The following is a 24169-nucleotide window of genomic DNA, read 5'->3' on the forward strand; positions in this document are numbered from 1 at the left end:
ACAGATCATTTCACCAAGCTAGCACACGCTTTTCCTTGTCATAACCAATCCGCTAAGAGTGTTGCTAAGAAACTATGGGATGGATTCTTCTGCATCTATGGCTTTCCTCAGCGTCTCCATTCAGATCAGGGAGACAGTTTTGAGAGTGAGCTGATAGCAGAACTTCTCGATCTTGTCGGTGTAGACAAATCACGAACTTCTCCGTACCATCCAATGGGAAATGGAGGAACAGAAAGGTTCAACAGAACATTAGGTAACATGCTACGATCCCTTCCTCCTAGATCCAAACAAAAGTGGCCACAGTTAGTGCAAACAATGACATTTGTGTATAACTGCACTACCCATGAAACAACTGGGTTTGCCCCTTTTTACCTGATGTTCGGGAGGGTGCCGAGATTACCTGTTGACCTTATGTTTCAAAGTGTCCTTCGTGATGAGTCCATCTGTGATTACAACGACTACGTTCAATCCCTTGTCAAAGATTTGCAGTCTGCTATGCTGCTGGCTCAAAAGAACTCTGCCGCAGAACAAAAACATCAGTCTGATCAGTACAATAAGAGAGTCAGAGGTTTACCTTTGTCGGTTGGTGACCAAGTTCTCATTGCAAACAAAGGCTGTAGAGGTAAACGGAAGCTTGCCGATAAATGGGAGCCCAACATGTATTCCGTTGTTTCGTCCAACCCGTCTTTGCACATTTATAAGATCTGTGACACATCTGGTCGAGAAAGAGTAGTGCATCGGAATCTCTTGTTGCCAGTTAACTTTCTCCCTTTGCCCACGACTGAGTTTGATTTTGCTGTCAGTGGAAATATGGGTAATGGTACATCTTCCCACACCTTCTCGGTCTGTGTGTGATCTGGCTGATTCCACAATGCCAGTCACTGATGAATTGTCACATGCGGAGTCTCTGTCTGTAATTTCTCATGTAGCTGTTTGTGATGAAGATCCTGTTGCTGCTTGGGTCTCATCGCATTCTTCTCGAACCCTTTCTGAGGCACGTGATGATTTATCTGTTGTTGACTTGGGCACTTTAGCTAGTGCCTCTTCACCTACTGATCCCAGAGATCACTATACTACCAGGTTTGGTAGGGTAATTAGACCTGTACGTAGACTAATTGAGTCAATGGTTCAACTTGAAACTTTGCTAGGTATGGAATCTGGATCTCGTGTTATTCATGTTTAGGTCAGTGTATTGTACTGCACTGTATTTGACACTAGGTGTCATTTCCTATATTTTGTCATGTTCTGTGGAAGGTCTGAGTTATTCGAAGTGTAATGGGCACTTTGTGTATGTCTACAACATGTGTAGAGGTTTGGCCAACTTCTTTCATATTTGTATCCTGTGGTTGGGTAGCTTTCAATGCTGATTGTCCTCACTGATTGTTTGGTGTGTGGACTAAGTAATTCTTGTGACCTGTGTACAGAGTTTTCCCATGTTCTCATTATTTTGTGTAATTCTAGGGGGGTGAATGTAACGGGTATAGAAAGTATTTTCATCATATGTAGAATTACACAAAATGTTCAAACGTGTACCTGATATGCCTGTGTGTGAACCTTCCCCTTTAAATTTCTGAATGCAATGTTGTTCTTAATTTCCTGTCTTTGCACCTCCTCTTCCCTTTCTGCACTGTCTCTGCATGGGAGAGGTGGGTTTCTAATGAGCTCTTATTAATCCAATTACATCTTTTTATTTTAAAGTACTTCTGTATTTAAATCTGTCATATACATCATATATGGGGCATTATTTTTCATGTATATGATTATTTTTGTATTTTCATTAAGTTTAATCACTTTTCTGTCCGATGTGAACTTTAAGCACGTGTTAATTGATTTGCACTCTACATTCATCTTACAGAAACGAAAGAGGGCGAATTCACACAGTCTAAAAATAATATTGTGTCTTTATCAGGTATGCTGTTTTGTTACCAATGTTGTCAAATACATTTCATTTCATTTCATTGTTTGAATGTTTTATTTCTCTCTGCCCTTTCTTCACTGTCTCTGCATGGGAGAGAAACGAAAGAGGGCGAATTCACACAGTCTAAAAATAATATTGTGTCTTTATCAGGTATGCTGTTTTGTTACCAATGTTGTCAAATACATTTCATTTCATTTCATTGTTTGAATGTTTTATTTCTCTCTGCCCTTTCTGCACTGTCTCTGCATGGGAGAGAAATGAAAGAGGGCGAATTCACACAGTCTAAAAATAATATTGTGTCTTTATCAGCCCTATCAGAGAATAAAAGAAAAGTCAAGCTGTCATCTGATGTCCGTCTGGTCATTTCATGAAGAAAACAACGCAGACTACACCGGTTACACGTGCATCTGCATCTGTCTCTATTTCACAAGCCCCCGCCTCATCCGCTTCTTAAACCGGCGACAGCTTCTTCATGTTATAGCATCAGCTAAGAAATTCTGGTTTCATGTTGCATCCGAACACTTTCATCTCTAAGTTGATCACTCCTTGCAGCTGCCTCGTCTCACTCTCTCGCTCTCCTCTCTCAGAAAAACAAGGACTTTCTCTCACGCATTTAGAAAGCGGCAGGTAGGCGGGGCTTACTCAGTTCACTGCTATTAATAGCTCATCATACAAAGACCTCATCACTCTGACACAGTTAATGATCAAATTACTTGTTAATGATCATATTTTTTCTTTTTATTTTTTTTTTTTTTTTTTTTTTTTTTCTTTTTTTTATTTCTTTTCTTAGGTTACAACCTGTAAAACCACAAGCAGTATTTTTTATTTTATATATTTATTTGCTGCTAATGTTCCTCTTATATCAGGGAGAGGTAAACTCGGTCCTGGAGGGCCACAGTCCTGCAGAGTTTAGCTCCAACCCCAATTAAACTCAGCTGAACACAGGGCCGGATCATGACGCGGACCGGTTTACAGGCTCTCCTTGGTTGAAATCGTGTTCCGGGGAGAGCAGTATTTCGTCTGGGTCGCCCTCTGCTCTAGTGTCCTGTTCACCTGTCTGTTAATCCAGTCTTTCTGAACACAGTAATCAGTGTCTTCAGGATCACTGGAAAGTTAAGGCCCCGATATACTTCAAACGAAGTTAGTTTTCTTTCTTCGTTTTATTAAACTGGATAAATTATTACACCTCTTTATATTTTATGTGGTGTCATGATTTGATAAAAACAGAAGTTTATTATTGTATGTTCTTATGGCATTTCATTTATTTTATACCTTTTAAATTAGTTTATTGAAAGAAACACATGTATTTGGTACTTGCTACCTTATATCTTTACTCTTTCCTTTCGTTCTTTTCATGGCTTTGGAAAACTTGTCTCAGATGTTTCTCTACGTCACTTTTTGCATAACTCTGGGTCGTCGACACCAAGCTTTGTTGCAGCTTCTTTCTAGGAATTAAATGCCTTCTCTGAATCTATAAAGTCTCTCCGCGAGCGATCTTACAGGTGCAGATATATCTGTGCAGCACAGCTATTCGACACAGTGTATTTATGTTGCTAGTGACTTGGAGATGTTGTTCTCCTGTCTTACATCCGCTGAATGAGAAATGAACCAGGGAAGAAAAAAAATTGCACGTCAAAACAACAGACAAAACAAACTCCCTCCGAAAGTTTGCTTTGATGAGATGTTTCGAACTGCTGTAACGAACTCAAAACAAACTTAGTTTCAGCCTGATTTTGTTCGAAATTATGTAATATCAGTTCCTTCTTCAATATCATTTGAAGTATATTGGGGCCTTTACAGACAGGTGTTTAATCAGGGTTGAAGCTAAACTCAGCTAAACTCTGTGATCCTACAGGACCGATCACATCCTTTGTCCATCTCTGTCTTATTTCCTGAGAAAAGCCTTATTTAAGAAAAGAAAGTTCATCAAAGTGGAAAATAAACACCAAAGAAAATAAAGCTGGAGGTAAACAGGTGATGAGCCAGAAGAAAAGTTCATTAACATGATCTCAATGCTTGTGTAGGCAATAGTTCTGACTTTGTACATTAAGACCTTGAGAATCTCTATTGAGTTCAACCCATTGCTATTCAGTTTTAATCTGCCACATGAGACCAAACATGATACAATTCTGTGTTTGATCACAAGAGTTAATAAATGAGATGTAATGGGGAACACGTGGCTCCTGTGAAGCAGATGTCCTGCTGTAGGTGTTTATTAGAGGAGCAAGTGACTGTTTCTCCAGACAGATCTGTCCTTATATCACTATGAAACAATATCTCACATTCAGCTCTGTGTGTCTGTTCAGTCCTGAAGCACATGACAGTTTCAAACAGCAGCATTGAGCATCAACATGCAGAAATCTGATTCTGTCAGCAGCAGTTTGTGGCAATGCTTGTCATTATATCTCCTCTCCTGCTCTGAGACCAGAGTCAATAACAAACTACACACACTTCAACTACAATTCACATTGTGTCATTGTTCTCTACAGGTTGAGTGATTGCGGCGTCACAGATGAAGGTTGTGCTGCTCTGACTTCAGCTCTGAGATCAAACCCCTCACACCTGAGAGAACTGGATCTGTCGTGGAATAAACTAAGAGATTCAGTGAAGCTGCTTTCTGATGTACTACAGGATCCTCACTGTAAACTGGAGAATCTGTGGTAAGATCATATATGACTCTGACATGAAGCACATTTAAAGTAAATATGAAATGTTTAGCCTCATCTTTTTAGTATTAAAATAAACAGCATTGCAAAAGTCATTGGTTCTGATGTTCACTTTAGTTTATATGTACAGTAGAGGATATCTGCATTTGTTACAGAAGCAATTACATTAATACCATCAAGTGAAAAATCCAACTGAAGATAAACAAAATAACACAGAACGGTTACAAGTTCTCACAAACAGAAACTGTCTGTATGCATTTCTGTCAACTTCATTCACTGCACAATGAACTAGAGATGCTCCAATCCGTCTTTTTTGCCTCCAATACTGATTCTGACACCGGGGTTCAGTATTATCTGATACAGATCCTGATCTGATACCAGTGCAGTTTTTAATCAATGTAGAATTTGTATATTTATGTGTGGAACTGATAATCACTCTTTCACAATCAACTAAATACAGACTAATTAATTATAAATAAAAAAAAAAGAAAATAAATATGAAAAAAGAAAATTATAAACTAAGTTAGTGGATATTTCAGCAGCTAATGTTATTCAAAAAAATCAGTGCACAATAATTTTAGAAATCTAAATATAGAGTGAAAAACATTATTTAGTGGGAAACAAATAACAGCACTAAATCTGGTGAAATGTTACATGTTGCTATTTGTATTGTTATAAAATCCATTCATGAAAAACAATATATTTATATATAAAGACATACTATAAAATGAAAAGACATTTCTTTTAAATGTATAGCACATTATACGTATAGACAACAACATATGATGATAGAACAAAACAAATACATTGCAGCACAAAGCACTTACAGAAGGAGCATCCGGTGCACAGAATGATGCACTTGAAGCAGTCGATGCACGCAGCACTTCACATTAAAAAGTTCAAAGCACAAAGATAAGAGATATTGATGTGTAGTGTATTATATCTGTGCAACAGTTTATTTTCTTTGAACAGATTTAAATTTTAGTCACAGTGCACCTTCAAAACAATTTATAGTCTTTTCTACTGCCATGTTTTGTTCTAACAGACATCTGGTATCAAGTAACATGATTTAGAAACAACAAAAAACTCCAGCGAGATAAAGTCATTTTTGTCATAAACCGGTCTCTTCCTTCTGTTTGTTTACCTTCATTCGCACACGCGCTCACTCATACAGCTGATTACTATTATCTCAGTGCTCGCGCTGCGCACACACTCTAATCATTCCCATTCATGTTTCTCCTCCTCACCTCTCTCGTAGCTGTTTCCCTTTAGAATCAACACTTACACTGATTACCTCTCACCTGATCCTTTTCTCTCTAATTATCTCGGCTACTTCTAGTCACTGTTTGCTCTGTCTTTTGTCGGATTATTGTTGAACGTTGAGCTTACGCTCGGTGTCTTAGTTAAGATCTCTTCAGCATTTATTCTCTAGAAGAATTCCCTTGTCTCGTCTCGTTTCGTCCCGTCCCGTCCCGTCCCGTCCCATCCCATCCCATCCCATCGTGACCCTGTTACGTGAGTAAGAGTTGGATATTCACCTTTGTTCTCTGCCCAGTTCTGTGGACCATCACTCACCTGCCGTCTGCGAGTTGTTTGCACCGGACACGAGAACGGAGAACTATTGTTGCTCTTTGATCTTCTGGCACTGGATTCCGGTCCCTATCATCTGTCCGTGAAGGATCTTCATTTTGTTATTTCACAGATCTGCGTCTGTTGACGGCAGTCTCCTTGTTTAAAGTTATCGAACAATAAACTGTACTGCATAACCTCTGCTTTTGGGTCCTCTATTCAAAACCGTGACAATTTTATGCAAAACCATAGACATTTATCTACAATCAAGTATAATAATAGGAACACTGAATGTAAGAAAGGCCACCCCTTGAAAGTGAACTCTTCCGAACCCTCCCGCCTGTGTTCGTGATTTGGACTGTTCCAAAACTCGTCTCGTCTCGTCCCGTCCCGTCCCGTCCCGTCCCATCCCATCCCATCCCATCCCATCCCATCGTGACCCTGTTACGTGAGTAAGAGTTGGATATTCACCTTTGTTCTCTGCCCAGTTCTGTGGACCATCACTCACCTGCCGTCTGCGAGTTGTTTGCACCGGACACGAGGACGGAGAACTATTGTTGCTCTTTGATCTTCTGGCACTGGATTCCGGTCCCTATCATCTGTCCGTGAAGGATCTTCATTTTGTTATTTCACAGATCTGCGTCTGTTGACGGCAGTCTCCTTGTTTAAAGTTATCGAACAATAAACTGTACTGCATAACCTCTGCTTTTGGGTCCTCTATTCAAAACCGTGACAATTTTATGCAAAACCATAGACATTTATCTACAATCAAGTATAATAATAGGAACACTGAATGTAAGAAAGGCCACCCCTTGAAAGTGAACTCTTCCGAACCCTCCCGCCTGTGTTCGTGATTTGGACTGTTCCAAAACTTTCCGCGGAGTGAGAACCAAGACAGTATAGAGGCTGGATGTGTTTATAGTCAATATTTCATAGTTAAATTAGTTAGAAGTGGCCCGTTTAAGGATTGTGTGGATATATGTGTGCGGGCAACTAATCGTAAGTACATTTACATAATTCATTGTGTGATAAGTTCACGAGAGAGATTAATGACCGCTACCGCGGCATTCCGCCTAAATGTTTACATTGTTTTTTGTATTTGCACATTTTCTTGTAGACAAAATGTTATAATTCTCCTGTGTTTTTTGTTTTATAGAATATTTAATGTTATACTGCATATTTGGCGATAATGCGTAGACTTGAAACGCATCTCGGGGAACATGTCCGGGCTTGTTCTCCTAACGAGTTAGGCACGTGAGCTAGATGCACAGTGCAGTAGTGCGTTCATTTAATAGAACTTTGAGTCGTATTTGTATCTATATTATATTTAGATAATTTACAATGCTGTTACTTATGAGTATTCAAGTACTGCTATAAAGATCTGTTAATGTGTATTTATTCATTTATTCATATTTGTATACTGTTTTATATTTACAGAACCACACACATCTTTGCACAATAAATCACCCTGAAGTACATTCCTGGTGTGAGACCTAATGTTCTGACTGGACACCTTGTAGCCGTTCAATGAATCCGAACCTGAGTTAGACAAGAGTAGTCAGCAGTTTTTTCATGGTCCTTCGAGCCGGATGTGTGGATTGCTACAGACATGTCTCAACCAGAAAGAGAAGCCCCTGCTGTGCGGCCAAGGAGACGAGTTAACCCTCCAGCCTACTTAGAAGACTTTGAGCTCAGTGGACCTGGTTCTCATCAACAGCAATCACGGTCGCTTACCTGCCAGGGAGTACTGGAGAATGAACCAGCAAGTGCTATGGGTCATTCCAGATCCACTTCACCAGTGAGCCAAGCATCAGAATATTCCGAGTGGATACTGACTGACCAATGGGACTGCACTTCTGAAAAGCTGAGAGAGGAGAATGCAGCATTGCAAAGGCAAGTGAAACAGCTGCCAGAGCTTACAGCCATGTTAGAGGAGATGAAGAGGGAGAACGCAGCCTTGCAACGACAATCCAGCCAGCTCCCTGAGATCATTTCAGCATTCCAAGAGATGCGTCAACAGAATGCTGCATTATGGCATGAGCTTCAAAGCTTGAAATTGAAGCAGAGATCTCCACCCGAGTCGGTCACTCCACAAATGCCATCACCAAACTCTCACTCTCCAGCAGTTAAATTTAAGACTCCACAGCCATACCGCCCAATCCCAGCTCCACGCTCCAGGTTGCCACCATCTGCCACTAAGAGACTGACACACCCAGCTGTGCCAGAGGAAAGCTCAGAGCTGACTGAAGATCTGATAAACATGAACATTTCTTCCTCCCCTCATGAGAGACCCACCTTTACAGCACATTATAGTGACTCAGCTCAGTTCAGGTATCCCAACACTTCCCCATATTCCCAGCCACCTCAGCTGCCTGAGTCCGTGGTCTCATCACAGGACTGGAGGAGGCCAGCCCATGCAGAATACAGCTCAGATCATTTCTTACCCTCATCTACCCAAGAGAAAATCTACAGAGGTCCAGCCCCTACCATCCCCTGCCTAACGTCTTCTGACCCTAGGGAGTTTTCAAGACTGAGAATTGCTTTAGAGAACATCCTGCCTGAAGATGCTACAGAACGTTTAAAATTTCAAATCCTCACAGACCATCTGAAACTGGAGGAGGCCCTCCTTGTGGCAGACTCTTACAGCAATTCCAGATTTCCCTTCACCAACACCATGAAAGCTCTGGATAAGATGTATGGTCAACCCCACCAATTAGCCCTGCAACGAATCGCTGAGCTGATGGATGGAGCTAATATACGCAGTGGAGATGTAAAGGCCTTCAGGATGTTCGGACTGCAGGTGCGCTTGCTTGTCAGTATGTTGCAGCAGCTTGGCCACAAAGGTACTGTAGAGCTGGAATGTGGATCACATGTGTCTCGATTCCTGAGTAAACTGCCACATGACCTCAGATCAAGTTTCAAACGGTACACCCACCCTTTGCAAGTCTCTATTCCCACTTTGCTGGACTTTGCTGATTGGTTGGAATATGAGCTTCAAGTACAGGAAGACAATAGCCAGTACGCTTGTTATACAAGGCAGGAATCTTCAGTGCGTGGCAGAGAGGTGAGAAGAGAGTCTAAGCAGCTTCGCAGACCAACCACCATTCTACTTGGAACCGACAAGTCACATTCCACATCAATGTCGTCAGCCACGTCTAAACCAGCTTCAGTCAGAGAAGAGAAGGTGAGAGCTTATTGTCCATACTGTGACAATAATAAACACTATCTGAATGGCTGTGACAACTTCAAGCTTCTTAGCAAAGACCTGAAGATAGACTGGATAAAGACAAAGAACCGATGCTGGCATTGTGGTCGTGGACATCAAGCAGCTAACTGCACACTAAAGACTTTCTGCCCAACCTGCAACAAGAAGCACCTTATGGTACTACATGATGTCAATGACCAGGTCAAGCCATCTCAGCCAAGTGCAGCTCCTTCCAGTGCAGTTTTTTATGTTGACCGACCAACCTCCGGAAGTAAAGTACTGCTCAAAGTGACTAAGGTTCTGATCAAGAATGGCAATGTGGCAATGGAGGCTTACGCCATATTAGATGATGGATCAGAGCGGACCATCATTCTGCATGATGCAGTGCAGAAATTAAGACTTGTGGGGGAGCCAGAGGACCTTCGTACAGTGAGACAGGATACCCAGGTCATTCACGGGGCGGCAGTGACTTTTACTGTGTCCCAAACTATTAACCCCAGCAAAGCTTACAAGATCCGTAATGCCTTCACAGCCAAAGCACTCGGTCTGGCAGAACATACACACCCAATTAATGTCCTGCAACAGAAATTTAAGCATCTTGCAGGGTTACCTCTACAACAGCTGTACAAGGTACATCCTGTTCTTCTCATTGGCTCTGATTGCCCCCACCTCCTCACACCCATAGAGCCAGTCCGACTGGGGCCCCCTGGTGGGCCAGCAGCAGTAAGAACACGTCTGGGATGGACACTGCAGGGTCCAACTGAAGAATTGAGCAGTCATCTTTCCCCTGATCAATGCTTCTTCACCACGCTGCGGCCTGTCAGTGACCTTTATGCAAATGTGGAGAGACTATGGCAAATGGATGTTCTACCCTACCAGAGTGAAAAGGTGATCACCAGGTCACGCCAAGACAAAGAGTCCATTCAGCTTCTGCAAGAAAACACGGTGAGAGTGGATGTTAATGGTATCCAGCGATACGCTACTCCTCTGCTCCGTGTCAAGAACATGCCTCGCCTCTGTGCACCAAAAGAAGCTGTCCTGCCACAGTTGAGAGGAATCGAGAAACGGCTGGAAAGGGACCCTGTTCTAGCTGCAGCATACCAAGGGGAGCTGGCCAAGCTAGTGCAAGCTGGGTATGTTGTCAAACTTAGTCAGGAGCAAGTGGAGAGAACAAAGGAAGCCTGGTACATCCCGCACCACATGGTGCAGCATAATGGGAAGAACAGGGTGGTCTTTAACTGTTCATTCTCATATCAAGGGCACAACCTGAACGAGCTACTGTTACCTGGTCCAACACTTGGTCCATCTCTCCTGGCAGTCCTTCTGCGTTTCCGGGAGCACTCTGTTGCCATCAGTAGTGACATCTGCGGCATGTTCCATCAGGTACGCCTCTTGCCACAAGATAAACCTCTGCTGAGACACATCTGGATAGACATGCAAAGAGACAGAATCCCAGATGTCTATGAATGGCAGGTACTGCCTTTCGGGACCACTTGCAGTCCGTGTTGTGCCTCGTTTGCTTTACAGAAGCACGTTCTTGATCACAGCCAGCCTGGAGAGGACACACAAGTTTCAGTGGAGAAGTCATTCTATGTGGACAATTGCCTCCAGAGCTTCGCTTCCCGTGACATGGCCAAGAATCTTGTAGACAAACTCTGTAGCCTTCTAGCATCTGGTGGCTTTGAGTTACGACAGTGGGCTAGCAATGACCCATCAGTTATCAGCCATCTGCCAGCTGACATTCAGTCTCAGAGTAGCATCCTCTGGCTCAGCAAAGGCCACCAAGAAGCTCAGGAATCAACACTTGGCCTGCACTGGAATTGCCAATCAGATACCCTCTCTTACAAACGACGCAAACCAGACAGTGAAGTGCCCACAATGCGAAGCATCTACCAGATCCTTGCCAGCCAGTATGATCCCCTTGGCTATATTGTACCCTTCACCACTCGAGCCAAGGTGATAGTGCAGAGGTTGTGGGACAAACAAAGGGAGTGGGATGACCCAAGGCTGCCAGAGGACCTACTACACTCTTGGAAACACTGGGAGAGTCAATTGGAAGATCTGCAGAATATCAGTTTGCCCAGATGTTACTGCAGCAAGGAACTTGTTTGATATAGTGGTATTGTGAATTTTAAGATCTTTTGTGATGCCTCAGAGAAGGATTTTGGATCTGTGGCTTACTTGAGAACAGAGAACCCTCAAGGTAAAGTGGAGGTGGCCTTTGTAACAGCTAGGTCTTGTGTTGCTCCCAAGAAACAGCAGAGCATCCCTCGTCTTGAGCTGTGTGCAGCACTCACAGGTGCACAGCTTGCTAAAGTCCTGAAGGCAGAGCTAACGTTACCACTCAGTAGTAGTGTCACACTGTGGTCTGATTCTACCACAGTGCTAATTTGGCTTTTATCAGATTCCTGTCGCTTTAAGGTGTTTGTGGGGACCAGAGTGGCAGAAGTACAGGACTTGACTGAATCTGACACCTGGCGTTACGTACAGTCATCCGACAACCCAGCAGATGCAATTACAAGAGGAAAGTCTCCCTCTGATCTCAACAAAGACAGCAGATGGAACCAAGGCCCAGCATTCCTCAGACAAAGACCAGACAGCTGGCCAGAGATGCCTCCATTAGCTCACATAAGTCAAGACGGTGAGCTGAAAAGGTCAACTTTCTGTGGACTGTTAACTTCTGCTCTGTCACTGCCAGATCCCCATCAATATTGCACATTCACAGACTACTTAAAAGCTCTTATAAAACCATCAGCAGAAAGCTCTCCCTCCATTGCAACTGCAGAAGACTATATAGAAGCTGAACTCACAGCCCTCCGACAGATCCAGGCAGAATCATTCCCAGACGAGATATTGCACTTGAAATCTGGTAAACCTCTATCAAGCAATAGTCGACTGCTTTGCCTAGCCCCAGAACTAGATATAAGAACCAATCTCATTCGGGTTGGCGGTCGCCTCCGACAAATCAGTCAACTAGATGAGGATACCATACATCCCTTTGTCCTTGACCCACATCACCCGCTCACCAAACTAATTGTCAAAGACTATGATGACTGTTTGCATCACCCTGGACCAGAGAGGGTGTTTGCGGAGCTCAGGAGGAAATACTGGGTATTAAGAGGACGAGCAGCAGTCAAACATCACCAACGCCAATGCACTGAATGCCAAAAATGGCGGGCTAAACCGCATCTCCCCAGGATGGCAGACCTCCCACCTGCCAGGTTAAGAATTCACCAGCCAGTTTTCTATTCAACATGTATAGATTGCTTTGGTCCCTATCTCATAAAGTTTGGACGGCGAAATGAGAAGCGTTGGGGGATCATCTTCAAGTGTATGACCATCCGTGCAGTGCATATTGATCTCCTCACAAGTATGGACAGTGACTCATTCCTAATGGCCCTTCGTCGCTTCATTGCTCGACGAGGGAAACCCTTTGAAATCCTGTCAGATCAGGGAACAAATTTCAAAGGTGGTGAAAGGGAACTTCGGGATGCCTACACTGCTCTTCAACCTGAGCTCCAAGCTCAACTGGCAAGCCAGCAAATTAAGTTTACATTCAATCCACCTAATGCCCCACATTTTGGTGGATGCTGGGAGCGGGAAATTCGGTCCTTGAAAACAGCCCTGCAAGTGACACTCAGAGCACAAACGGTCACTGAAGAAGTATTGCGGACTGTTCTCATTGAAATTGAGGGGATCCTCAATGCCAAACCTCTTGGTTACACATCTTCAGACATTGCTGACCCTGACCCAGTTACACCCAACATCCTGCTGATGGGGGCGGCGGGACGCCTCACTTCCCCAAGTGACATACCAGGATTCTGAGCTTCTGAGTCGACGGAGATGGAGGCATAGTCAGCTGCTAGCTGATCACTTTTGGAGGCAATTCATCCGTAACTACCTACCCAGCCTTCAAACCAGACAGAAATGGATGTCAGAAACAGACAACCTACGGATAGGTGAAACTGTTATGATTGTGGATCCACAGCTACCTCGTGCACTTTGGCCTGTAGGAAGGATTGTTCAAGTTTTCCCTGGGAAGGATAACAGAGTCAGATCAGCTGAGATCAAAGTGAAAGACAGAACTTACCTAAGGCCAGTGACCAAGATCATCTGCCTACCTCCTTTGACTGAATGACATTCCAGTACTTAGTAAGGCCTTTCTTGTTCAAATTCACCTTGTGAATTTGGGGGCGGCTGTAAGAAAGGCCACCCCTTGAAAGTGAACTCTTCCGAACCCTCCTGCCTGTGTTCGTGATTTGGAATGTTCCAAAACTTTCCGCGGAGTGAGAACCAAGACAGTATAGAGGCTGGATGTGTAGATGTGTTTATAGTCAATATTTCATAGTTAAATTAGTTAGAAGTGGCCAGTTTAAGGATTGTGTGGATATATGTGTGCGGGCAACTAATCGTAAGTACATTTACATAATTCATTGTGTGATAAGTTCACGAGAGAGATTAATGACCGCTACCGCGGCATTCCGCCTAAATGTTTACATTGTTTATTATATTTGCACATTTTCTTGTAGACAAAATGTTATAATTCTCCTGTGTTTTTTGTTTTATAGAATATTTAATGTTATATTGCATATTTGGCGATAATGCGTAGACTTGAAACGCATCTCGGGGAACATGTCCGGGCTTGTTCTCCTAACGAGTTAGGCACGTGAGCTAGATGCACAGTGCAGTAGTGCGTTCATTTAATAGAACTTTGAGTCGTATTTGTATCTATATTATATTTAGATAATTTACAATGCTGTTACTTATGAGTATTCAAGTACTGCTATAAAGCTCTGTTAATGTGTATTTATTCCTTTATTCATATTTGTATACTGTTTTATATTTACAGAACCACACACATCTTTGCACAATAAATCACCCTGAAGTACATTCCTGGTGTGAGACCTAATGTTCTGACCGGACACCCTGTAGCCGTTCAATGAATCCGAACCTGAGTTAGACAAGAGTAGTCAGCAGTTTTTTCACTGAATGATCTCTGAGAGAGTTTTACCAAGCTGATTGTAGTAACCGAATGTGACCAGGGTTTGAATGCTGAATGATGACTGACAGCCACAGCGAAGAAGAGTTTATGTGAAATTTAAGGACTTATATTCAACTGTACCTCACATTAAGCTATCGTATGGCTTCAGAACACTTGGAATGTAGTGCACGAAAACTTTATTGTGCTTTAAAAGGGTTTTGTACGGCTTAACAGTGTCACAGAATAGTATAAGAACAATATCAGATTTGGACAGGCCCTGTCTGACCGATACCTGATCCAGCAGAAAAAGGCAGTATGAGTATTAAAATTGGTGCTTCCCTACTGTAAACAATGTTAATAATGTTAAAAGATGTTTAACACATGGGACTTTAAATACTGCATGTTAAATTTAGATTTTTTATGATCATGTTTTGTGTCTGACGTCAATTAATAATGGATTCACAGCTAAACTGATCTGATCTGAGAGAGTGAAGAGTGTATCATTGTTCTCTACAGGTTGTATGATTGTGGCATCACAGATGAAGGTTGTGCTGCTCTGACTTCAGCTCTGAGATCAAACCCCTCACACCTGAGAGAACTGAATCTGTCTGTGAATAAACTAAGAGATTCAGTGAAGCTGCTTTCTGATGTACTACAGGATCCTCACTGTAAACTGGAGAAACTGTGGTAAGATCTCTCTGATAGTCACACATGGCTTTGTCCTCAGTAAAACATCCTTTAATGTCACTACTAAGCATTAATTCCACAGTCTTCAGTATACACACTATATTTGAGCAGAATTGACTCTGATTAAGTTCATTTCATTAATTTCCATTACATCACATGCTTTGCTTATGATAGTTTGATCAATAATGAACTTCTGGATAACATGTAAAATAGTAATCCAGAGTCTCTGTGACTTACTGCAGGATGAATATCTCAGAGGTTTAGAGTTGAACAGACAAGAGTCTGAATGTGTTTAGTTTTAACTCAGTATTATAGTGATCAATGAGTGAATGAAAGTTACAATCACTTCAGCGTTCAGCATTATCATTGATAAAAGGAAAGACCCTCAACACCTGTGAAACCACAAGCAGTATTTTTGATTTTATATATTTATTTGCTGCTCTATCAGCAGGTTCATGTTCCTCTTATATCTGGGAGAGGTAAACTCGGTCCTGGAGGGCCACAGTCCTACAGAGTTTAGCTCAGACCCCAATTAAACACAGCTGAACACAGGGCTGGATCATGACGCGGACCGGTTTAAAGTCCTCTGCGGTTGAAATCATGTTCCGGGGAGAGCAGTATTTCGTTTGGGTCTCCCTCTGCTCTAGTGTCCTGTTCACCTGTGTGTTAATCCAGTCTTTCTGAACACAGTAATCAGTGTCTTCAGGATCACTAGAAAGTTACAGCGGGTGAGTTAAATCAGGTTTGAAGCTAAACTCTGTGATCCTCCAGGACCGATCACATCCCTTGTCCATCTCTGTCTTATTTCCTGAGAAAAGCATTATTTCAGAAAAGAAAGTTAATCAAAGTGGAAAATAAACACCAAAGACAATAAAGTTGGAGGTAAACAGGTGATGAGCCAGAAGAAAAGTTCATTAACATGATCTCAGTGTTTGTGTAGTTCCGACTTTGTACATTAAAACCTTGAGAATCTCTGAGTTAAACACATTTCTATTTAGTTTTAATCTGCCACATGAGACCAAACATGATACAATTCTGTGTTTGATCACAAGAGTTGATAAATTTGTTTTTTTTTGGGTTTACAGTATAAGCCCCCGGATGAGACCAAACATGATACATTTATGTTTGATCACAAGAGTTATTTCTCCAGACAGATCTGTCCTTATATCACTATGAAACAATATCTCACAGTCAGCTCTGTGTGTCTGTTCATTCCTGAAGCACATGACAGTTTCAAACAGCAGCATTGAGCATCAACATGCAGAAATCTGATTCTGTCAGCAGCAGTTTGTGGCAGTGCTTGTCATTATATCTCCTCTCCTGCTCTGAGACCAGAGTCAATAACAAACTACACACACTTCAACTACAATTCACATTGTGTCATTGTTCTCTACAGGTTGAGTGGTTGTGGCGTCACAGATGAAGGTTGTGCTGCTCTGACTTCAGCTCTGAGATCAAACCCCTCACACCTGAGAGAACTGAATCTGTTTGGAAATAAACTAAGAGATTCTAGTAGGAAGTTACTCTCTGATCTGAAGGATGATCCACATTATAAACTGCAGACATTATCCTATTGTGAGTGTTTGTTTATTTAAAGTTTCTAAATTGAGTAACAGACCTCCTGTGTGTGTGATTGGAGAATATAAGATAACAATTCAGCTCCACTTTAATCTCTGTACTTTAAACTGTTTTTAATTCTATGATGTGACTGATTTTAAATATATGAATATTTTTATCTCTTACAGTGTCTCTAAGTGATAGTAGTTGTTAATCATTTACTATTATTAATCTCTGGCTGTAATATGAATATACTGTGTGTTTTCTGAGCTGGATCTGCTGATGTGATGTGACAGCAGTAATGTCTCAGACTCATATGTGACTGTCTGTGTGTTTTATTGTAGGACTCTCAGTATTTAGACGTCAGTTCAGTTTCCTCAGGATCAGCTGATGGTGAATAAGAGCCGCTACAGAGACGTCACAGTCACACAATCAACACAGACTGTGTGAAGGGGACAACAGCAATTTAGGGATGTTCATTTTGGTTCATTTTCCTGAACGACTCCTAACAGTCGTTAACCAATCATTGACCGTTAACCGACAAAATAAGAATGTTACATTAGATTTAAATTAATTTGGAATGAATATGTTTATGTGACCCACTGAAAGTGAACCCTTTACAGTTTCTATTAATGTCTTATTCTTATCTGTATGACCAGAAAGGACAGAGTATTTTAAGTCATTTCCACTGTAATAAGGAAAAAAATCCAAGTGATTGCGCCGGAGCCTCTCGTGGGAAACAGTTGTATTCGTGCAGAATGAGATGTTGATACATTTCTCTTTAAATACTTTTTTACTTAGAAATACTTCTAGATGTTTATATGTTGTTCATAACTAATAATTTTATAGCTGCTTATATTTTCTGATTTGTATTTTACTCTGCTCTGAATACCGTAAAATTTAAAGGATTTGCTGATGATTTTTGTTTTCGCAACACAATTTTGACTGATATGTATGTTTTTTTCATTTATTTATTTTTTTATCCATGCAGCAGATGTTTTAAAAATAGCTTGCGGGAAAAAGAAAAACTTTTTCATTATATTAATTACTTTATAACATTTCTTCACTAGATGCTTTTTAATAACTTTTTCATTATAACATTTATGGGTAGCTTAATGTAAAACGTTGTCATGAATTTGCTGTACTCCTATTTATAAAAGACAAATGTATTGTTTAATACAGATAGCAGAAAATAGGTTTAGGTTGACAGAAAGACTCCTCTGATTGATGACAGACTGAAGATGTGCGATATAATATAATATCTGTGTTCGCCAACTTGATTCGAAAGGGTTGCCAAACATTATAGAGAGTTTAAAGAGTCATTATCCACAAAACTCACACAAACACTTTATAGAATATTTCATTTGTTGAACAGTGACTGTCTACTTCAGAAACAGACTTGATTCCAGATGCATTTAACCCATATTTTCTCCTTATGCAATTAATTGCCTGTATTGCCTTTTTTCTGTCCACATAAGAAAAAAAGAAAAAAAAAATGTTGTTAGTAACATTTCCAGATGAGCACTCACTGAACTGATGCAGATGCATTTTTTTTTTTCCTCTTTTTTTTCTAAGTATCTGTTATGTTTATGATCTTTTGTTTAGAGTTTGTTTACTTTAGCTTTTCTTTAGCTGTTGATTGATCTTCACAAGCCTCCAGAAAGTCTCAAGTATTTTTAGGATATTTTGTTTATACTTTATTTGATCACTGCATTATATGTTTGGATCATTTACATCTCATCTTACTAATATTATTGGAGATATAAAGCGACCGCTGATATTTAGATCATTTATGACAGCATCTTCTGAACTGTTATAAAGATCTCATTGATTTACATCACAACTGTTCTTTTCTCTTCTATTCTTTGTCTTGATATCTGAACCCCTGAAATATTCCCTAAACCTGATGCAATAACAAACAGAAGTGGTCTGACTGCTTGTATCTCTGTTCACTCAGTGTTTGTCATGAGAGAGTGTTTCTGAGTCTCTTCTCCAGGAGTGATGCTGATTTCTCAGCTGCTGAATAGAGGCCTGTCAAACACTGAATTTCTGAATTAACAAAACACGCTTCACGCTGAGACTTCATCCCCAAAGAGCCATTAGATGTGCAACTGCAAACCAATGTACAACCAGCTGGGAACAAAAGAGCTTGTTGTAATTGACTAAATTCAGATTGCTGTTAGAACATGTATTGGCAAATTTAAAAACTTATAAATCAAGAATGATGTTCGGAGCTAATTTTAGTTAATCGAAGTCTTTGAAGCACATTTAATGAGACAAACCCTGTCTATAATATCTGCATCTCATTAGGCTTCGGTTAATAAGATACCAAACATCAAGGGAAGTTTGAGATTAAGACATGTTTTTTCTAGGTATGGATGATGAACTGAGAATTAGGGGCCAAGCCTGAAGGGCTGTAGCCCCTATTGTATCTGTATGTTTTTTAATTATTATTATTATTATTATTATTATTATTATTATTATTATTATTATTATTATTATTATTATTAATTAAAAATTATTATTATTATTATTATTATTATTAAAAATAGATGCTGATTTGCAACTTTTTATATTTGTAGTTAGTTTCAATCTGTGTGTGTGTGTGTGTGTATGTATGTGTCATATATATATATATATATATATATATAATATATATATATATATACACACACACATTTGTTATTTAAATTATATAAGTATAGATATCAAGGAAAATTTGAGATTGAGATTTTTTCTGAAGGATGAAGGATGAACTGAGAAAAAAGCACATATGTAGCATTTTAATTTATATTCTTTTTTAAAAACATTTTTAAAATGTTGAACATTTGAAACAAAATGAAGAATAAGCATAGATGATGATTTGCACCTTTTTATATTTGTAGTTAATCTGTCTATATATTATATTTAGTTCAAATAATCCCTTAAAATGGTAATATTAATATTAATAACATGTTTAAATTCGGTTGATTGGACATGATTTGGAAAGGCACACACCTGTCTACAGACGGTTTCATCGGGCGCACGCACCTGTTTATCGGTTTGGCTAGTGACGCCGACTTCAAACACAGTTAAAGTTAAGGTGATGAGTAGACCCACAATATCAGAACTGACCGCCACAAATAATTTTCCAAAAAGCTTTGACTTCGTTAAACAAGAGCAATGCACGTTTCAAAATCAAAATTTCTGAAGGAAACCTACTGTCTTTAGAAAATTTTCAATGTCATTTTAATTTCATCTTGCATGTGATGCACACATGCACAGTAATGTTTGTTTATGTTGTTGCCGTTGAAACTGTCTACATAATGTCCCACAGTTAACAGTGCATGTCAGAGCACAAATCAAGCCATGAAGTCCAAGGAATTGTCTGCAGACTTCAGAGACAGGATTGTATCTAGGAACAGATCTTGTGTAAAGGGTATGTATCTTTGAAAGTCTTCCCTGTAGATACTTTGATCCCACTGAGAAACAAACAATACCAAACATAGACGGTTAATTCGAGACACCCCACAGAGTGGAGGTGCAGGAGACCTCCTTCCCTTCTGTCCATTTGTTTCCTTTAAAATCCCTTCACTCATCCTTCCTTCTACGCAGTCTGCTTAAAATGATTACATGAAAATGTCAATGCAAGCTCGAACTAACAGCATTCATGTCTGGTATCATTTGAAATGTGCCATACTGTTTTACAATGCTTCTCAATCTTACCAAAAGTCAGACCAAAAAGACAATACTCCTCCTTAGATTTTAGAGATATTTTGCTTACTGTAACAGTTCACAGTGCCCTCTTTCAGTTCACTTCTTCCATGTAAATTACTGTCTGTTCCCACAGAGTTTTTAAACCGGGGGGCCTGGGATATTTTTTAATGCACTTTCCAATTGTTAGTTGCTGTAAGCAAAATAATGTTCTGCAGCACTGCAGAGGGTCTGAAAACTGTACCCAATGCATTACAGGGACACCATCTGCTATTGAGTTCATCCAGAGGAAAACGCTGTCTACGTCGAGCTGACAGCATTTTAAAGAATCCTGTAAATTATGTCCATAATACTGTTTAACCTCCATCTGTATATTCATTGTACATTCCGGACAATACCAGCAGACACTGGATATCCTGTTTTCCCTATTGCTGTCTGGTTACTTAGGTCTGCCCTTGAACCATCCCCCCCCCCCCCATCACTAACACACAGGTTCGATGGACACATGGGGCACCATCCTCATCACTATTTTAGGCTTACAAACAAAGCAAAAACATTTTAGTTAAGTTGCACTGCTGTCTGCATTCATGTGGGGGGCTAGAAACAATCTATTTGGAACATTAGGAATATTTTTCTATGCATATTTCATAGTACTAGCCATAAACTCTGGTTATTGTTTGAGCTTTAACCTCATTGTTACATAGGTGGCTGTAGGGGGCTAAACAGAACCACTATTTAAAGAATGACAAGCATGAGGCGGTCTATTAAATAGTTAGTCATAACCTCTGACTAATGATCAGACTGGAGAGTTTGTGATCGTGGGGTACATGTACTTCGGCCGGCATGATACACCCTGAGCGACACAGATTCCTAATGAACGAGTAATATAAAGTAAAGAGTCAGCTAGAATAATCAAATGTCAGAATAATAACAGTAATAATTACAGACAGACAATCAAACCAATTTCGCCTTTCGATCTAAATTGGAGGTCATACTAAAATGGAGTCAGATTATAATTGGATTTAAATGTAATAACTTTGTGTGCTTGAAAAGACCGAACATGCAAGAAACCTTCTGCCAGCACTGGATACCTCCGTTGGACTAAGTGTATGCACCTTACAGGTACAGAAAAATTTCTGCAGCATTGAAGGTCCCAATGAGCACAGTGGCCTCCAGCATCCGTAAATGGAAGAAGTTTGGAACCACCAGGACTCTATAGAGCGGTGCGCCCGGACAAACTGAGCAATTCGGGGAGAAGGGCCTTAGTCAGGGAGGTGACCAAACACCCGATGATCACTCTGAAAAACCTCCAGCATTTCTCTGTGGAGAGAGGAGAACCTTCCAGAAGAACAATCATCTCTGCAGCACTCCACCAATCAGGCCTGTATGGTAGAGTGGCCAGACGGAAGCCACTCCTCAGTAAAAGACACATGACAGCCCATCTGGTGTTTGCCAAGAGGCACTCTGGACCAAATTCTCTGGTCTGATGAAACAAACTCTTTGGCTTGAATGGCAAGTGTCACGTCTGGAGGAAACCAGGCACCGCTCATCACCTGGCCAACATCATCCCTACAGTGAAGCATGTGGAGGCAGCTTCATGCTGGATGTTTTTCAGCGGCAGGAGCTGGGAGATTAGTCAGGATCGAGGGAAAGATGAATGCAGCAATGTACAGAGACACCCTTGATGAAAATCTGCTCCAGAGCACTCAGGACCTCAGACTGGGGTCACGGTTCATCTTCCAGCAGGATGACAACCCTAAGCACACAGATAAGATAACAAAGGAGTGTCTACAGGGCAACTCTGTGAATGTCCTTGAGTGTCCCAGCGAGAGCCCAGAACCCGATTGAACATCTCTGGAGAGATCTGAAAATGGCTGTGCACCGACGCTCCCCATCCAACCTGATGGAGTTTGAGAAGTCCTGCAAAGAAGAATGGGAGAGCAAACTGCCCAAAAATAGGTGTGCCGAGCTTGTAGCATCATGCGCAAAAAGACTTGAGGCTGTAATCGGTGCAAAAGGTGCTTCAACAAAGTATTGAGCAAAGGCTGTGAATACACACGTACATGTGATTTTTTTTCTTCATTTTTTATTTTGAATAAATGTGCAAAGATTTCAAACAAACTTCTTTCACGTTGCCATTATAGTGTTTTGTTTGTAGAATTTTGAGGAAAATAATGAATTTAATCCATTTTGGAATAAGGCTGTAACATAAAAAAAAAAAAAAAATCAGAAAAAGTGAAGCGCTGTGAATACTTTCCGGATGCACTGTATAATCACTGAAGCAGTTTACACTGTAAAATGAATATCCTACTTACATCGTATGCACATCTGCACTTTGTTGTTTCTGATGAGAGAATCGTTAGACAGCAGAATTCAGCGATGACTCATCTTTGCATTCATAAGCTCAACAGAATTTATTCGTTTCAATCGCCAGCCAAAGCACGAGCAGATGTGAATTTAGCAGCCAATGGTGTTCTAATGTTCTAATACATGTTCTAATTACACCGGTGTGTGATAGTATCAAATATTAAAAATATTATTCCGCAATTTCTTTTTTTCTTTTTTGTCTTTTGGAAGCTGCATTCAAAATCCACTTGGCTCAAAAATCTGAAGGGGCCACGTGTCTCTGAGCAAGCGTGATACTTTAAAAAGACAGTAAAAATAGAGAGCAGATAGGGTTTGCGAATGTCAACATTGTCACTAGTTTTGACAAATAATTGAGTAAAATTATATTAAAGTAGCAAATATTAAAATATTCAAATGTGGTGTTTTAAAACACACACACGCGCGCACACACACACACACACACATCAACATTGGCAGAAGTTAAACAAAATACTGTAGCATTTAAAGCTTCACGTTGTGTCATGTTTAAATTGTAAACTATTTTAACATGATTGAAAAAGAGATCAAATAGATCTTTATTTCCAGACATACTATATCTAAGCCTTTCTACATGAAGGGTGGAGGAAAGTTCTGACAATCAGATACTGAATAGTGACCTCAGCCTTATCTTCCAATATTTTTTTTTGTGATGCAAGGAAGCTGGCCAGTCAAGAACAGCAGTTACAGGATCTGAGGGATGCTCACATGCATAAGCTTCTGAAAGAAAAAAACAAAACAAAAAAACCTTCCGACCAGATTTCAGAAGTTTTGAGCATGCCCAGAAAAAGACCAAGAGAACCTTCTACAGATTCACACTTATTTAAGAGAGAGGAAATAATAGTAATAGTAATAATAGTTGAGTAATAATAGTTGAGTAAGGCAATCTATGCAACACCTTACACTGAATAAGATGGTGCGTGACGTCAACAGAAGAGGTGTATACATTTTTAAGACATTTTTAAGCCCAGTCCTCCACAGAAACCTGAACTGTAATTTGTTTATTAAGCATGCAGAGCAACCACCCAATAAAGCATTACAATAATCTAACCTTGAAGTCATGAATGCATGAATTATCATTTCTGCATTTAACATTGAGAGCATAGGTTGTAATTTAGATATATTTATAAGATGGAAAAATGCGCTTTTTACAAATGCTTTCAGAGGAAAGACTGCTATCAAACACAGGCTGCCAACTGATGTGATATAACTCTATAATTCTATATTCTAGTTGGAAAGTAGGCTAATCATTCTGAACTGTTTGCAAATAATATTGTAAAGTATTCACACACACACTTTTATTCCTAATAGGCCTACATCGAAAATGCAGGTTTCCTGTCTCATCACATTCAGTTACGAATACATAAATAGTGTAAATGATGCCATAATTGAAATTCAAAAATTGCCATATTTGCGGAAATTTGCGCTCTATTGAACAGCAAACCCCGCCCACTTTAATTTGATCTCCATCTCAATCATTTTGACATTGACGAGCGTTGTTAGAGGCAGAG

The 24169-nt window shown here is 40.4% G+C and overlaps 1 protein-coding gene across 1 annotated transcript in view; it reads left to right on the forward strand.

Annotated features, from left to right (window-relative positions):
• The window catches only part of LOC122139488 (NLR family CARD domain-containing protein 3-like), a 55769-nt gene extending 38741 nt beyond the window's left edge, over nucleotides 1-17028 (forward strand). The window contains exons 6-7 of the mRNA XM_042737616.1: nucleotides 16423-16601; nucleotides 16928-17028. Coding sequence (XP_042593550.1) covers nucleotides 16423-16601; nucleotides 16928-16929 — 181 coding nt within the window. The 3' untranslated portion in view covers nucleotides 16930-17028. The remainder of the gene's footprint in view (nucleotides 1-16422; nucleotides 16602-16927) is intronic.
• The last annotated feature ends 7141 nt before the right edge of the window (nucleotides 17029-24169 follow it).

This window comes from Cyprinus carpio, chromosome B13 (assembly GCF_018340385.1).
Source record: "Cyprinus carpio isolate SPL01 chromosome B13, ASM1834038v1, whole genome shotgun sequence".
Taxonomy (NCBI): Eukaryota; Metazoa; Chordata; class Actinopteri; order Cypriniformes; family Cyprinidae; genus Cyprinus; species Cyprinus carpio.